The sequence below is a fragment of the Elephas maximus genome, chromosome 6, assembly GCF_024166365.1.
Source record: "Elephas maximus indicus isolate mEleMax1 chromosome 6, mEleMax1 primary haplotype, whole genome shotgun sequence".
NCBI lineage: Eukaryota > Metazoa > Chordata > Mammalia > Proboscidea > Elephantidae > Elephas > Elephas maximus.
In genome coordinates this window covers 10,644,216-10,661,023 of record NC_064824.1, presented here as the reverse complement: position 1 = coordinate 10,661,023, position 16,808 = coordinate 10,644,216, and the positions used below count along the sequence as shown (strand labels likewise).

At 37.3% G+C, this 16,808-nt stretch overlaps 1 protein-coding gene across 1 annotated transcript in view; it reads right to left on the bottom strand.

The window, feature by feature from the left end:
* Positions 1-16,808, bottom strand: part of CNTNAP5 (contactin associated protein family member 5) — a 1,201,383-nt gene that overhangs the window by 651,127 nt on the left and 533,448 nt on the right. The window contains exon 7 of the mRNA XM_049889068.1: positions 63-206. Coding sequence (XP_049745025.1) covers positions 63-206 — 144 coding nt within the window. The remainder of the gene's footprint in view (positions 1-62; positions 207-16,808) is intronic.

Sequence of the window (16,808 nt, the reverse complement as noted above, 5' to 3'; positions counted from 1 at the left end):
AGCTGCAGAGAAAGCAAGGCTTGGTGATAGAAACCACCAAGCTGAAAGATATGCTGACTTACCACTGTGTAAATCTGATGCTTCCGTCTTTTGGCCAGGTCAATTATGTTTACACCATTGTAGTAAAGGTTTTCGATGCATCCATGGAAGTTTTTCTTTAAAAAGGTCCCAGGTTTGCCTGGTACAGGAATTCCTCCAAAACTAAGCTTTATGGAGGGAAAAGTAAAAGTCAGCTCTTAGTTGTAAGTTCTACAGGAATAGATAAGGCAAATAAACAAGCGTTTTTTTTTTTTTTTTTTATTTCAGTAGATTCAATTGTGTGCGTGAGCCAAGTGGCTCTAATAATTACAGATGCCACTTGATTGCACATTTAAAAGGGTACTAGATTAAGTCTGCACAAAAATAACTATAATTGCTTGCTTTTTAAAGGATTAATTCACAAAACCATTTTACTTCCTTTCTGGACATTTTTAATACTAAATAAAACAATAATTTACAGGAAGGAAAAAAGAAAAGAAAATCAACATCTTTTTATTTATCTCATGTGCAAATATCTTAAAGAATATGGCCAAACTAAAGCCAAGGCAATATGTATGTATGTATGTATATGTATATACATACACATGTCTCTATTCAGCTACAGAGAGACCTAGTTAAAAAGTCTATTTTGTACTAAAAAAGTCTTACACACAAAGATGTTCACAAATTGTTATTTATAAAGATGAAACATTGGAATTCATTCAAATGTGCAGTTGTTTTGTAAAGAAAACAATCCAGAATCAATATACTGGAATCTTAATTATCAATAATGATGTTTATTTGTAATATAATGGGCAATTATTGTAATGTTGGTTGAAAATACAAAAGCTATAACTGGATGAAAATATGTCAACTGTAAAAAGTTGTGTGTACAATACAGACTAGAAGGAAATCAATGGACTTGTTAATGGTGGTTGTGTCCAGAAGGGATGTGAGATAGTACTAGTTTTCTTTACCACTTTACTTTCCAGTATTTTATAAATTAAGACAAATTAAATGGCTTAAAACATGCACATTCTTCTTATTAAACAAGAACAGCAGGATTGTTTCTACAATTGTCTTTTTCCCAACTCCAGCTCATCAGTAGCCCAGTTTCTCTCTCCTTCTTTGAAATGTTCACTTTAGCATCTACTTAGGTGCTTTTCATGCTTAGGGTTGTTTCAGAAGGACTTGTTCACCCAATTAGAATATCTTTTCTTCATACGAATGAATAGCTACTGTAATATCAAGGACTACTTCTCATGTTTATTTTTTTTCTTAAATTCTATACTATTTCAAAAAATTATTTCTTAATACTTTGTAAAAGGTGATAAGCATTATTAATCCTGCTGCCCATTTTTACTTACCATCGCCTTGCCCCTTTAAGAGAGTTATTTAATAATCTGGCTGATTTTATTTTAAATTTAATTTCAGAAGAAAATTTTATTTAGCAGAGTTGTTGAAATTTTGACAAAGAATGTGTTTTTCCATTAACACATTTATTTGGAGAAGGATGGATATTTTTGCAACATTTCATCTTCCTATTTTTTTTTTTTTTAACCAAGAATCTGGTGTTCTTCCATTATTAAAATATTTCTGAAATAGCCCCTCACCTAAGGTTGACAATTCATTTTCCTAGCTTATGTAATCTTTATGAAATGAATTTCTATACATTTCAGGCTTCAAAAATTTCCCATTTTAAATAAATTGCTTTCATCCATTAAACAACTTGTTAAGCAATTGATATATCCATCCTATTGCTATTGGTTCATCTTCCTTTATCCAGGTATTTTTATACACTTTGCTAATAAATCCTAAGCTTTTAGCTAATTTTTATAAATTTCTGAAGGAGGTAACAAAAGGATATATTTAAGACACTTCATTCTTTTTCATATAATGTTTTAAATATTTTTCCCTTGTTTTATTGCCTTGGCAAAACTTCCTAAGTCTTAGCCAAATTAAATCATAATAAATATACAGAACTTTGTATGAAAAACAAACACCAAGAAAGGAATGCTTCTAATATATTTTCCAAGTACACAAAATACTGATTCTGACTCCACATCACATTAAGGAGATACTATTCTACTCCCATTTTACACATAAATTATATATTTATCTATATCAAATTAAGGTTTAATGCTAATTGAATCCATTGGTTTTTCAAGAATCCATGTGACCTAATAGAGAGTATTTTATGTTTAAATTTTATGTTTTAATTATGTTGTTGTGTGCCATCGAGTCGACTCTGACTCATAGCCACCCTATATGACAGAGTAGATCTGCCCTATAGGGTTCCCAAGGCTATAAATCTTTACAGAAGCCGATCATCACATCTTTGTCCCCAGGAGCAGCTGGTGTGTTCCAACTGCTGATCTTTCAGCTAGAAACCAAGCTCTTAACCACCGCTCCACCAGGGCTCCTTTTAATTATACCAATACCCAGTGCCGTTGAGTCGATTCCGACTCATAGCAACCCTATAGGACAGAGTAGAACTGCCCCATAGATTTTCCAAGGAGCACCTGGTGGATTCAAACTGCCAATAGATCATGAATTAATAGATTCCTACTAGTTTTTTTTTTTTTTTTTATCTATTGAACCACACTTGTATTTCATTTGTCTTGAAGTACGTATGCTTTTATTTTAACTACTAAATGAGTTTGAGCTCTAGTTTCCTTCTCTTGTCAGGTATTTAGATCAAATCTAGATCTGTCTCTAAGAAAAACTAAGAAAATCTTAACTTTGAATATATTTAAGAATCATTCATAAAACTTGGAAAATATTCTTGAAAACAAAAAAAGAATTTACCAATGAACATGTTAAATTTACAGATATTTTGTAAAAATATTTATTTAATACCTAACAAAATTGTTCTCATCGATTTATTACAGTATTCAAACATTTTCAATTTAAGCATTGTATTTTTTTAAATCCATTTTCAATTTGTAAATCATTTGTATAAATGCAATCCACAATGTAAAAATAAAGATAATTACAATCTGTTACTTTTTTAATAATTTTATTATATTTTAAGTGAAAGTTTACAAATCAAGTCAGCCTCTCATACAAAAATTTATACACACCTTGCTATAAACTCCTAATTGTTCTCCCTCCAATGAGACAGCACACTCCTTCCCTACCTTCTCTCTCCTCCTGTCCATTCTGGCAGCTTCTGGCCCCCTCTGCCCTCTCATCTCCACTCCAGACAGGAGATGCTAACACAGTCTCATGTGTCTACTTGATCCAAGAAGCTCATTCTTCAACATTAACATTTTCAATCCCATATTCCAGTCCAATCTCTCTCTGAAGAGTTGGCCCCAGGAATGGTTCCTGTCTTGGGCTAACAGAAGGTCTGGGGACCATGACCTCCAGGGTCCTTCTAGTCCCAGTCAGACCATTAAGTCTGGTCTTTTTTAATGAGAATTTGGGGTCTGCATCCCACTGCTCTCCTGCTCCCTTAGGGGTTCTCTGTTGTGTTTCCTGTCAGGGCAATCGTCGGTTGTCAGTTGTGGCTGGGCACTGTTTAGTTCTACTGGTCTCAGGCTGATGTAGTCTCTGGTTTATGTTGTCCTTTCTGTCTCTTAGATTCATAGTTACCTTGTGTGTTTGGTTTTCTTCATTCTTTCTTCTTCCAGGTAGGTTGAGATGAATTGATGCATCTTAGATGGCTGCTTGTTAGCATTTAAGACCCCAGACTCCACACTCCAAAGTGGGATGCAGAATGTTATGTTAATAGATTTTATTATGCCAATTGACTTAGAGTTCCCCTGAAGCCATGGTCCCCAAATACCCGCCCCTGCTTTTCTGGCCTTTGAAGCATTCATTTTATTCAGGAAACGGCTTTTGGTTTAGTCCAGTTGTGTTATCTCTCCTGTACTGTGTGTTGTCTTTCCCTTCACCTAAAATAAAACTTCAATACTATCTAATTAGTGAAAACCCGTCTCCTTCCCTCTCTCCCTCCCTCCCCGCTTTCGTAACCATCAAAGAATATTTTCTTCTCTCTTTAAACTATTCCTCCAGTTCTAATAATAGTGGTTTCATAAAATATTTGTCCTTTTGCAACTGACTAATTTCATTCAGCATAACGTTTTCCAGATTTCTCCATGTTATGAAACGTTTCACGGATTCATCATCGTTCTTTATCGAGGCATAGTATTCCATTGTGTGAATATACCATAATTTATTTATTCATTCATCCTTTGATGGGCACCTTGGTTGCTTCCAGCTTTTTGCTATTGTAAACAGTGCTGCGATGAACATGGGTGTGCACATATCTATTCGTGTAGAGGCTCTTATTTTTCTAGGATATATTCTGAGGAGTGGCATTGCTGGATCCTATGGTAGTTCTATTTCTAGTATTAAAAAAAAAAATACTAGAAAAGGAAGTGCCAAATCAATTTCCAAAGTGTTGGACCATTTTACATTCCCACCAGCAGTGTACAAGTGTTCCAGTCTTCCACAACCTCTCCAACATTTATTATTTTGTGCTTTTTTGATTAGTGCCAGCCTTGTTGGAGTGAGATGGAATCTCATGTAGTTTTGATTTGCATTTCTCTAATGGCTAATGATTGGGAGCATTTCTTCATGTATTTGCTAGCAACCTGAATGTCTTCTTTAGTGAAGTGCCTTTTCATATCCTTTGCACATTTTTTAATTGGGTTATTTGTCTTTTTGTAGTTGAGTTTTTGCAGTATCGTGTAGATTTTAGAAATCAGGTAGTCTTTTTATTCTTTTGGTGAAGTCTTTGGATGAGCATAGGTGTTTGATTTTTAGGGGCTCCCAATAATCTGGTTTCTTTTCTGCATTTTTAGTAATGTTTTGTATACTGTTTATGCCATGTATCAGGGCTCCTAGCATTGTCCCTATTTTTTCTTCCGTGATCTTTATTGTTTTAGATTTTATATTTAGGTCTTTGATCCATTTTGAGTTATTTTTTGTGCATGGTGTGAGGTATGGGTCTTGTTTCATTTTTTTGCAGATGGATATCCAGTTATACCAGCACCATTTGTTAAAAAGACTGTCTTTTCCCCATTTAACTGACATTGGTGTTTTGTCATGTGTCAGCTGCTCATATGTGCATGGATTTATGTCTGGGTTCTCAATTCTGTTCCATTGGTCTACGTATCTGTTGTTGTACCAGTACTATGCTGTTTTGACTACTGTGGCGGGATAACAGGTTCTAAAATCAGGTAGAGTGAGGCCTCCCACTTTGTTCTTTTTCTTCTGCAATGATTTATTTATCTGGGGTCTTTCACCCTTCCATATGAGATGAAGCCTCCATCTCATGAAAAAATGTTGTTGGAATTTGGATTGGAATTGCATTGTATCTACAGATGGCTTTTGGTAAAATGTTGAGTCTTCATATTCATGAGCAAGGTATCTTTTTCCACTTACGTAGGTCTCTTTTGTTTTCTTGTAGTAGTGCCTTGTATTTTTCTTAGTATAATTCTTTTGCAACTCCTGTAAGATTTATTCCTAAGTATCTTATCTTCTCGGGGGCTATTGTAAATGGTATTGATTTGGTGATTTTCTCCTCAATGTTCTTTTTATTGGTGTAGATGAATCCAACTGATTTTTGTATGTTTATCTTGTATCCTGATCCTCTGCTGAACTCTTCTATTAGTTTCAGTAGCTTTCTTGAGGATTCTTTAGGGTTTTCTGTGTATAAGTTCATGTTATCTACAAATAGATATACTTTTACTTCTTTCTTACCAATCTGGATGCCCTTTATTTCTTTATCTAGCCTAATTGCTCTGGCTAGGACATCCAGCACAATGTTGAATAAGAGTGGTGATAAAGGGCATCTATGTCTGGTTCCCGATCTCAAAGCGAATGCTTTCAGAATCTCTCCATTTAGGATGATGTTGGCTATTGGCTTTGTATAAATGCCTTTTATTACATTGAGAAATTTTTCTTCTGTTCCTATTTTGCTGAAAGTTTTTATCATGAATGGGTGTTGAACATTGTCAAATATCTTTTCTGCATCAATTGATAAAATCATGTCATTCTTGTCTTTTATTTATATGATGCATTACGTTAATTGTTTTTCTGATGTTAAACCGTCCCTGCATATCTAGTATGAATCCCACTTGGTCATGGTGAATTTTTTTTCTTTTTTTGATGTGTTGTTGAATTCTGTTGCCTAGAATTTTGTTGAGGATTTTTGCATCTAAGTTCATAAGGGATATAGGTCTGTAATTTTCTTTTTTGTGTGATGTCTTTATCTGGATTTGGTATCAGGGATATGCTGGCTTCATAGAATGAGTTTGAGAGTATTCCATCCTTTTCTATGCTCTGAAATACCTTTTTTTTTTAGTAGTAGTGGTGTTAACTCTTCTCTGAAAGTTTGGTAGAATTCTGCAGCGAAGCCATCAGGGCCAGGGCTCTTTTTTGTTGGAATTCATTGATTACCTTTTCAATCTCTTCTTTTGTTATGGGTCTATTTAGTTGTTCTACCTCTGCTTGTGTCAGTTTAGGTAGGTGGTGTGTTTCTAGGAAGTCAACCATTTCTTCTAGGTTTTCAAATTTGTTAGAACACACTTTTTTGCAGTAATCTGATATGAATTCTTTTAAATTCAGTTGGTTCTGTTGTGATATAGCCTATCTCATTTTTTATTTGGGTTATTTGCTTCCTCTCCTGTTGTTCTTTTGTCAGTCTGGCCAATGGTTTATCCATTTTTGTAATTTTTTCAAAGAACGAGCTTTTGGTCTTGTTAATTCTTTCAATTTTATTCCTTTTCTCTAATTTGTTTAATTCTGCTCCAGTTTTTATTATTTGCTTCCTTCTGGTGCCTGAGGGTTTCTTTTGTTGCTCTCTTTCTATCTGTTCAAGTTGTAGGAATTGTTCTTTGATTTTGGCCCTTTCTTCTTTTTGTATCTGTGCATTTATTGATATAAATTGACCTCTAATCACTGCTTTCACTGTGTCCCATAGGTTCTGATAGAAAGTGTTTTCATTCTCATTGGATTCTGTGAATTTCTTTACTCCATCCTTAGTGTCTTCTAAAATCCAATCTTTTTTGAGCAGGGTATTCTGTGTATTGCCTCAACTCCTTCCTGATGCCTTGAAGGGTTCTGTATACTAATCTTTTGTATTCTGCCTCTGGTAATTCCAGGAAGACACTTTCATCTAGAAGATCCCTTGATTCTTTTTTTAGAGAGCTTTTTGATGTGATCATGGTTTGTTTCTTCATGTGACTTGATATTGACTGTTGCCTCCAAGCCATCTATAAGTTATTTTGTTAGTTTATTTTATATTTGCTTACTGTGTCATAGCTTCTTGCTTTGTTTTGTTTTGGTTTGCCCAAATGGGTTGCCTGAGTGAGCTAGCTTGATTATCTTTTCTTCTTTGTATCTCTGACGTCCTGTCCCCAGATTCCTAGAGCTGTTATGAGGTATATCAGTCTAGGAGTCCATTCACTTTTCTTGTATGAATTCAGCTCAAGTGTCCAGGTAGCAGATCCTCAAGTGTGAGTTATAGGCTCTGTCCTACAGTCTTAGAAGGACAGGAGTAATTGATGTAGGTACTGGTATCTGGTTGCAGCAGGGGGTCATGCACTGAACAAGGCAGTGGGCTGAGAATCATCCCCCAAGTGTCTCTGAGGAAAGCATTTCCCTGTTCCCTAAAGCGTACAGGCGGGTAGGTACTCCAGATGGACCATGGGCACCCAGTGTTTTTGGTTGTAAGGACTGGACATACCAGTTATCCTGGGACCCCTGTTGTGGGTGGCTGTGACCTGAATGGAACCTCTAGTCCTTAGGCGCCTGATGTGGGTAGTTGAGGGCACTGTTCAATAGGCAAAGCAATGTCAAACATCAAACACTCACCTCTCTGCTGCAAAGGTGAAACAGTTGGAGTCTGCCAACAAGGGCTTATTCTCCTGACATAGGTTCACAGAAGTCCATGCAGAGGGGAAAATTACTCAAAGTCCTCAAGCCATTTATGCCTGGACAGAAGCTGCTTCTGTCCTGGGCTCCCACGGTTAGTGGAGCTGGCAAATTATCTTTTCCCCCAGTTGCAGATTTATTCCCTCTCCAAGGCTGGGAGGATGGCTCTAGGCGTTCAACAGGGCCTATCTCAGGCCCAGGGAAATTACCTGCTGAAGCCGGCCTGGGAGCAGGGGGTGGGGGAAGTTAAAATATATGGATGTATTTTTTACTTAGTTTTGCTGAGAGCACCGTTCTTCTCTAGTTCCGGAGGTGTGAGTAGGCTGTGTGGCTGGCTGCGTCCCCCTGAGAAACCATGGCCAAATGCTAGTATTGGCCCTCTGTCACCACTTCTGAGAATGGTGCCTGAGGGTTGCCCATGATTCAGGTCCAGTAACTCGTCTCCACTTCTGAACCATCTCTTCCTCCCCCTGCCCCTCAGTTCATTTTCTAAGCTTGCCTTGGATGTTCAGGGCTCCTAGCTTGACATAAATATACTCATTTCACTTGTTTTTTCAGGTCTTTGTTGTAAGAGGGCTCGCCAGATGCATCTGTCTATTCTGCCATCTTGGCTCCGCCTACTTGAGCAGGGTATTGCTCAGCTTCCAGGTATTTGATCTGTTCCCTGCTTTTTCTGTTATTGATTTCTCCTTTAATATCTTATGGTCAGAGAAGTTGCTTTGTAATATTTCAATGTTTTGGATTCTGCTAAGGTTTGCTTTATGAAATAATGTGTTGTCTCTTCTAGAGAATGTTCCATGTGCACTAGAAAAGAATGTATACTTTGCAGCTGTTCGGTGGGGTGTTTTGTATATGTCTATGAAGTCAAGTTTGTTGATTGTGGCATTTAGATCTTCCATGTCTTTATTGAGCTTCTTACTGGATATCCTGTTCTTTACTGAAATTGGTGTGTTGAAGTCTTGTTCTATAATTGTGGAGCTGTGTATCTCACTTTTCAGTGCTGTTAGAGTTTGTTTTATATATCTTGCAGCCCTGTCATTGGTTGCATAAGTATTTAATATGATTATATCCTCCTGGTAAATTGTCCCTTTAGTCATTATATAGTGTCCTTCCTTATCCTTTTCAGTGGATTTAACTTTAAAGTCTATTTTGTCAGAAACTAATATTGCCACTCCTGCTCTTTTTTGATTGTTGTTTGCTTGATATATTTCTTTTGATCTTTTGAGTTTTAGTTTGTGTCTCTAAGTGTAAGGTGTGTCTCTTGTAGGCAGCATATTGTTGGATTTCTTCTTTTAATCCATTCTGCAACTCTCTGTCTCTTCATTGGTGCATTTAGTCTATTTACATTCAGAGTAATTATGGATAGGTATGAGTTTATGAGTTTAGTGCTGTCATTTTGATGCCTGTATTGTGTGTTGTTGACAGATTCATTTTTCCACTTATATTTTTTGTGGTGAGAAGTTTTTCTTTGTAAATTGTGTGTTCCTCTTTTTCACTGTAGTTGAATTTGTTTTCACTGAGTCTTTATGTTTATCTTGGTTTTTATTTTGAAGTGTGGGACCGTTAGTCTTCTTTGTGGTTATGTTAATTTTTACCCCTATTTTTCTAAGTATAAACCTAGGTTGTATCTCTCTATATCGCCTTGATTTCCTCTCCATGTGGAAGATCTATGCCTATCTATCTTATTTAGTCCCTCTTTATTGTCATCTGTTATGATATGACATCACTAATTCCCTGCTTTAAGCTTTTTTTTTAACTTATTTTATTTTTTGTGATTTCCCTGTCTGAGTTGACATCAGGGTGCTGTGTTCTGTGTCCTAGTATTGCATTGATATCTGATTTTACTGATTTTCTAACCAGAGAATTCCCTTTAGTATTTCTTGTAGTTTTCATTTGGTTTTTGTGAATTCTCTACGCTTGTGTTTATCTGTAAATGATTCATTTTTGCCTTCATATTTGAAAGACAGTTTTGCTGGATATATGATTCTTGGCCATCAGTTTTTCTACTTCAGTGCTGTATATATGTCATCCCATTGCCTTCTTGCCTGCATGGTTTCTGCTGAGTTGTCCAAACTTATTCTTATTGATTCTCCTTTGTAGGTGACTTTTTGCTTATTCCTGGGTGCTCTTAAAATTTTCTTTTTATCTTTGGTTTTGGCTAGTTTAATGATAATATATCTCGGTGACTTTCTTTTGGGATCTCCCTTGCATGGGTTTCAATGAGCTAGATATCCTTTCATCTTTCATGATGTCGGAGAAGTTCTCTGCCAGCAAATCTTCAACTATTCTCTCTGTATTTTCTGTTATCTCTCCCTGTTCTGATATTCCAATCACTCACGAGTTATTCTTCTTGATAGAGTCCCACATGATTCTTAGCATTTCTTCATTTAAAAAAAATTATTTTATCTGATTTTTCTTCAAATATATTGGTGCCAAATGCCTTATCTGCCATCTCCCCAATTCTGCATTCCAGTTCCTCAATTTTGCTCTTCTGAGTTCCTGTTGAGTTGTCTAATTCTGTAACTTTATTGTTAATCTTTTGAATTTCTGAATGCTGCCTCTCTACAGATTCTTGCAGATTTTTAAATTTTTCATTATGTCCTTGAATAGTCTTTTTAATTTCTTCAACTGCTTAATCTGTGTTTTCCTTGGCTTTTTCTGTATAGTGCCTAATCTCATTTCTGATGTTGTTCCTGATGTCCTGCAGCGTTCTGTATATTAATCTTTTGTATGCTGCATCTCACAATTCCAGGAATACATCTTCATCCAGGAGAGTCCTTGATTCTCTGTTTTGGGAGTTTGTTGAAGCAATCATGGTCTGCTTCTTTAGGTGATCTGATATCTGCTGCTGTCTCCGAGCCATCTATAAGTTATTGTGATAATTTATTTTATGTTTGTTCACTGTGTCCTATCTTCTTGATTTGTTTTGTTTCAATATACCCAAATAGGCTACTAGAGTGTGCTAACTTGATTACTGGAGCCTTTGAAGCACTAATGTCTTGTTACCAGATGGTTAGAGCTATTACCTGGTATATGAGCCTATAAGTCCATTTCACTATTCTTGTATATTCAGCTCAGTTCTCCTGATAGTTGGTTGCCTATTGTGTGATGTAGGCTCTCACCTGCTATCTTAGCTGAGTTTGGGTGATGGTTGTATGCACAGGTTACTGGTAGCAGCAGGGCATCACACTCTGAGGAGGGCAGGGTGCTGACTGCCCTCCCCCAAGTGTCAGTAAGGAAGGAGTGTTTCTTTTCTCTAGAGTGCTCTGGTGGGTGGGCTCTGTAGCTGTACTTTAGGCACCCAGTGCTTATACCTGTAAAGACTGGTAGGCACCACTATCCTCAGACCCCTTTTTCAGGCATCTAAGTGGTGTGGATGAATCCTCAGCCCTCAGGTCCCTACTGTGGGTAGGTGAGGGCTCTGTTTAATAGGCAGAGCGGTATTAGAACTCAAAAGCCAGCCTCTCCACCATGTAGCTGAAACAATTACAGTCAGACCTCTAACAGATTTGCCCTTGCATTATAATAGGCACCTGGTTCCATGTAGGGGTGAAAGCTAAAATCTGTTGATCACTTGTGCCTAGACTGGAGCTGCTTCTGCTCTGAACTTCCAGTTTAGGGGAGTTGGGAAAGTATTTTTCCCCCATTTGTTAATTTGGTCCTTCTCCCAGGCCAGGAGAATGGGTCAGAGAGGGAGTGGCACGTTCTATCTCAGGCCCAGGGAATTCAACTGCTAATGAAGCTGTCTAGGGTAGAGCGGGGAGGGATCAGCTAGATAGGAGAAAGTACTTTCAGAAGAAGGAGCTATTACATTCACATGATAAGTTAGACAAAATCGCTTATCTTTTTCCAATAGGTCTGTTACATCTCAGACTCCAGAGTCATGTGTAGCCTGTGTATGCTGGCTGGGTCCCTGCCGAGATTGCCCCAGGGAATTAGGGCTGCATTCTGCACTTGCCTTCTTTAGCTGAAACAGCTTTTTCCTAAACCCCACAGGCAGACTCATGGCTCTCACACCAGGGGGTTGGGGTGTCAGCACTTTGTTTGCTTTTTTTCACTGAAGCAACCACTTCCTGAACTCCGTGGCCAGCCACACTGTAGACATGCCACAGGGTCAGGGGTGTGTGACTTTGCTTGCCTTGTTTTGCTGAATCTGCTGTGTCTCAGGAAACTACCATCAGCTCCACCGCATTCACGTTAAAGAATGGTGCCAAGGTATCAGGGCTGAGGCATGGTGTGGGCCTGGTAACATGTCGCTGCTTCTGCACTGTCTTTTGCCCCCTGACACTTAGATCGATTCCTTAGTTCTGTGTTTGAAGCTCAGGTTTGTAGATTGTCATATATGGAATCAATTCACTTGTTTTTTCAGGTCTTTGTTGCAAGAGGTTTCAGCAGAAGCTTCTGACTACTTAGCCATCTTGCCCCCACTCCCCATATCTGTTACTTTTATTTATTCGCTTTTTAAAAACTTAAATTCATAGTGACAATTATATTCATTTTATTTTTATGTTGGTTACCTTTTTCAATTTGTACTATACTCAGTTGTGATTTAGAAAAAAATATTACTTGTAGGGCAACAAAATTTGAAAAGAAAAAGAGAGAAAAACAAAATAAAACAAAAGCCTTCCTTTTATATAGCAAAAATTAGTGTCTGGGTTAGAAACTTTTTACTAGAAGACAAAGAGTGTGGAGCATACTGTATATAACAACGCTGTAATTTCCCATCAAAAGCCCTCTTTCTAGACTTGATGGAGGATTTCTGGAGAGATTTGGCGAGGACAAGAGCAGAGGTCAGTAGTCCTAGGATACTAGCTCTCTGTTCTCTCTGGGGGATGGAAACTTGTGGTAGTTGCATGGATGTGCATTATTGTTAGTTGCCATAAAGTTGATTCCCACTCATAGAGACCCCATGTGTGCACAGTAGAACTGTTCCATCGAGTTTTCAAGGTGGTCACCTTTCTGAAGCAGATTGCCAGGCTTGTCTTCTAAGGTGCCTCTGGGTGGGTTCAAATCACCAACATTTTGGCCTATAGTCTAGCACTTAACCATTTGTCCCATCACCCAGGGACTCCAAGGGTGTGGACAGAGGTCCCAAGGTAGATTTTAAGAAACCTAGACAGGGTGCTTCTGCTTTATTTCCATAGCTCTGGTGACACCAAGACTATTATGGATACCGCAGTTCAGTATGGGCCCCCCAAAAGGAAAGACAGATTACCAATGACTGAGAGAGGAACAAGGTAGAAGCATCTGAGGGTTATTGTTTTACAATGAACTGTTCAGTTTAGCATAGTGCAAGGTAGGCTACTGAGGACTTCCACATCTGCAAGAGAAGTATGGGTGGTGTGGATGGCTGAGGCTCTGAGTAAATGCATAAAGGGCTAGTAGCTGGGTTTGAAAGCTGGGAAAGTCTAACTGAGGCCAGGGTGGGGACCAGGGACAACGGCAGCAGCAGGAGCTGACACCTGACGCCCATGCCCAAAATCCAGGTAGGACCAACGTATGACTTTCATAGTGAGGACAGCACAGGTACAAGGTATGCTTCCCCTGATGCAGAAAAATATGTAAGTCACTGGCTAGTAATGCTTCCAGAAAAAAGGAAGGAAAAAGGGGAAAAAGAAAATCTCAATTTAAGGGACTATTTACACAACAGTATACTAAGTTATGAAACTACATTAACTAGTGTATCATTTTTCACCAAGGTTAGACATTTCTGTCATCAGCAGAAATGGGGTCTGATGAGTATATTGAATTCAGTTAGGGAGAAGAAACAAAATTAAATTTCTGCACAATTGAGTTTGAGTATAAATGTTAAACCTGCTTTATAATTTTAAATTTTTCAAGCATTTGAGAATTTGTGGTTATAATTATACTATTGAATTATAGATTTAGTCCATTATCAGATAATTTAGACTGGAAAAGTGTGCCTTATATATAGATTTTTTCTTTCCAACAAAGACAGTATTAGTTTTTCTAAATATTTCATAAGTATTTGTAGGCTAAATTTGGTATATACCTATTAAACCCGTTGCCCTTGAGTCAATTCTGACTCATAATCGCTCTATAGGACAAAGTAGAACCAACCCATAGAGTTTCCAAGGCTGTAACCTTTACAGAAGCAGACTGCTACATCTTTCTCCTGCTGAGCAGCTAATGGGTTCCAACTGCCAACCTTTCATTTAGTAATGGAGTTCTTAACCACTGTGCCACCAGAGCTCCTTGTATACCTATTAATTCTACCTTAATAACTATATCTTGCAGATTAATTACATCCATCTTTTTGTCTGCTTTATCAAAACTTTGAAAATTAAAATTAAAATCTAGTTATAAACTGTGTTTCTGTTCCTTTTTAAGGTAACTCTGCCCTGGAGAAGAACTTTTCATGTCTAGCCCCTGTCCTGCAGGAATCATGGAGCCAAGATTTAATTCTTATTTTCAAAGTTTTGATAAAGCAGACAACATGGTGGATGTAGGCATAACCTGGGTCAACCAAATAGTCTAGTTATTATTGGCAAGAAGCCCTGGTGGCACAGTGGTTAAGAGTTTGGCTGCTAACCAAAATGGAGACAGTTTGAATCTACCAGCTGCTCCTTGGAAACCCTATGGGATAGTTTTACTCTGTCCTGTAGAGTTACTATGAGTCAGGATTGACTCAATGGCAGTGAGTTTGGTTTTCTTTGGGTTTTATTATTGGCAAAAATTGGATACTGATCATTCTTGAGCTATTCTCCTGCTTACTGCAGCTGGCATTTGATTGGTCCCTTCCCACATCCCCAACCATAGCTTTTGTCCTTGAGCTCTGCCTACTAGTTCATTTCCACTAACAACTACTTCTTTCACAACAAACGACCACTTATTTTAGCCTGGCTCCAGGGCCTCTGTATCCTGGGACTGTTCCCCAGGTGGCTTTTGTCAGGGCAGTGCCAACCAATGTCTAAACAGTAGAAAGGGGCAGTTTTGGATTTATGCAATTAATCAATATTTTATTTGACATATGTATATATTTATTAGAGTTGTTTTTAATTTGGAACCACAATGATTATTATTTTACAATGGCCTTTATCTTTTGATAATATTTACTTTCAATGGCACTGTTTTTTCTATAACTGGTTTCAGTTGGTATAAATTCAAATGGTTTATCTTGGTCCCAAATTCCAACATTTTTCAACTTAAAACAAAAAATTTCAGTTATTTCTTCCATAAGTATGATTCTTGTAAACCACATATGGCTGACTTTTGTTTCTTAAAGCAATATGAGACTATGTGCTACCTGAAGGAATTTAGACAGCTTTTATGTTTATTGTTATAAATGTGATGAATAGTGTGTTATTCTATTTGTTTTTTAATTTTAACTGCTGTTTATTTTACAATTTTTGTTTTATATAGATTGCGCGCTGTGCACTTTTTTAAAAAGTCAGCTTGGAAGACAATCACTACGATGTTCTGGCTTCTCAAACCAGAGCCTTTCATTACTTTCTATAAAGCACAAATTCTTATTTTCTTCAATCCCGGCTCTGAATTTTGATTGCTTAAACTATTATTATTAATCAATCTACCTGTGTTTTTCCCTATTTTAAGCCATTAAAAAAAATACTATTATGTGCAATTTGTTACACAATTATGTAAATTAGTCCACCTTTCACCTTTTCATACCACAGAGGTTAAAACCACAATCTCAGGAGCTTATCCCCCTGGGTTCGAATTGCACACCTCCCATGTACTTTCTGTACTTCCATGTACTTTCCTTGGACAAAACACTTAACTTCTGGGTGGCTCAATTTTCTCATCTGTAAAATGGGAATAATGATAGTACTTACTTACTTCATATAAATAACTCAGCTTGGCTTGGTTAATGAGAGTATAAGGATTTCCTAAACTTGAAGTATTTGGGGCACAGCCTGGCACAGGGAAATCACTGTGTTTGTTATCATTAGTAGCGGCACTGTTTGCACGGACAGCAACTCCCCAGTCAAGAGGTTCTTCTTAGACGGTATTTTAGAGCATGAATTTCAGTAATTTCTAAAAAAAAGCTATAAGGACAGTAACATTTCTGATGCTCGGCAGACCTGAACACTGCCTTCTCATGCCAATGGCAATTAAACTGCATAAGGGTTTTTGAGTTAATAAACAGGAAAAAACAAACAAACAAAAGACAAATTTTTCTCAAGATTCTATGGAAGGATTTACAGAAAGTGAGAACTAAATCTGTTGTGTGCTGCTTTATAAAGACCTATTGGTCATTGCTAACCTCATATTTGGAGAGGGAGAGAGGGAAGTATTGAGAGAGGGAAAGAGAGACAGATCTTGCTAGAACCCTAGGATCATTGTGTGTTTTCAATAAGAATTATTTTGTTTGATTTTAGGAAATGTATTTGTCATACAGTTGAGTATAACTCGTTTATTGTGTGTTCTGCAAGCAGGAGGTATATCCTCTTAGGTACATCTGCTTCTGTGCTCTTCTTATTCAACTACCATCCCAAAATGCATTGGCTGTTTTTTAATTCCCTAAATTTCTATCCTAAAATTACGTTTCTCCCAGGTATTTCAATTACTGTTTTGTATACACCAAATACTTTTTTTTTTTTTTAACTTTAATGCATCTTCTTGAAATAATCTTTGTTTTTAAATCAAACATGGCTCTGTTCTGTGAAGCTCATTGATAAAATTTTTGTTTGGGATGCCGATAATATTGTTTTGCCTTTCATTCAGACTCCAGCATATTTCGTCTTGGGCAGATATTGATGATATTGAGTAAAGATTATATTCAGGGTACATGGCCTGTGTGAAGTGTCCAAAGGTCTTCAGTATATGGGACACAGAGCTGGAAACCCAGCTTCCATTAGATCATGCACTCATACATTATCAGCAACATTTAGTTGTGGAAGGCTTTCCAACCAAAATCTGTC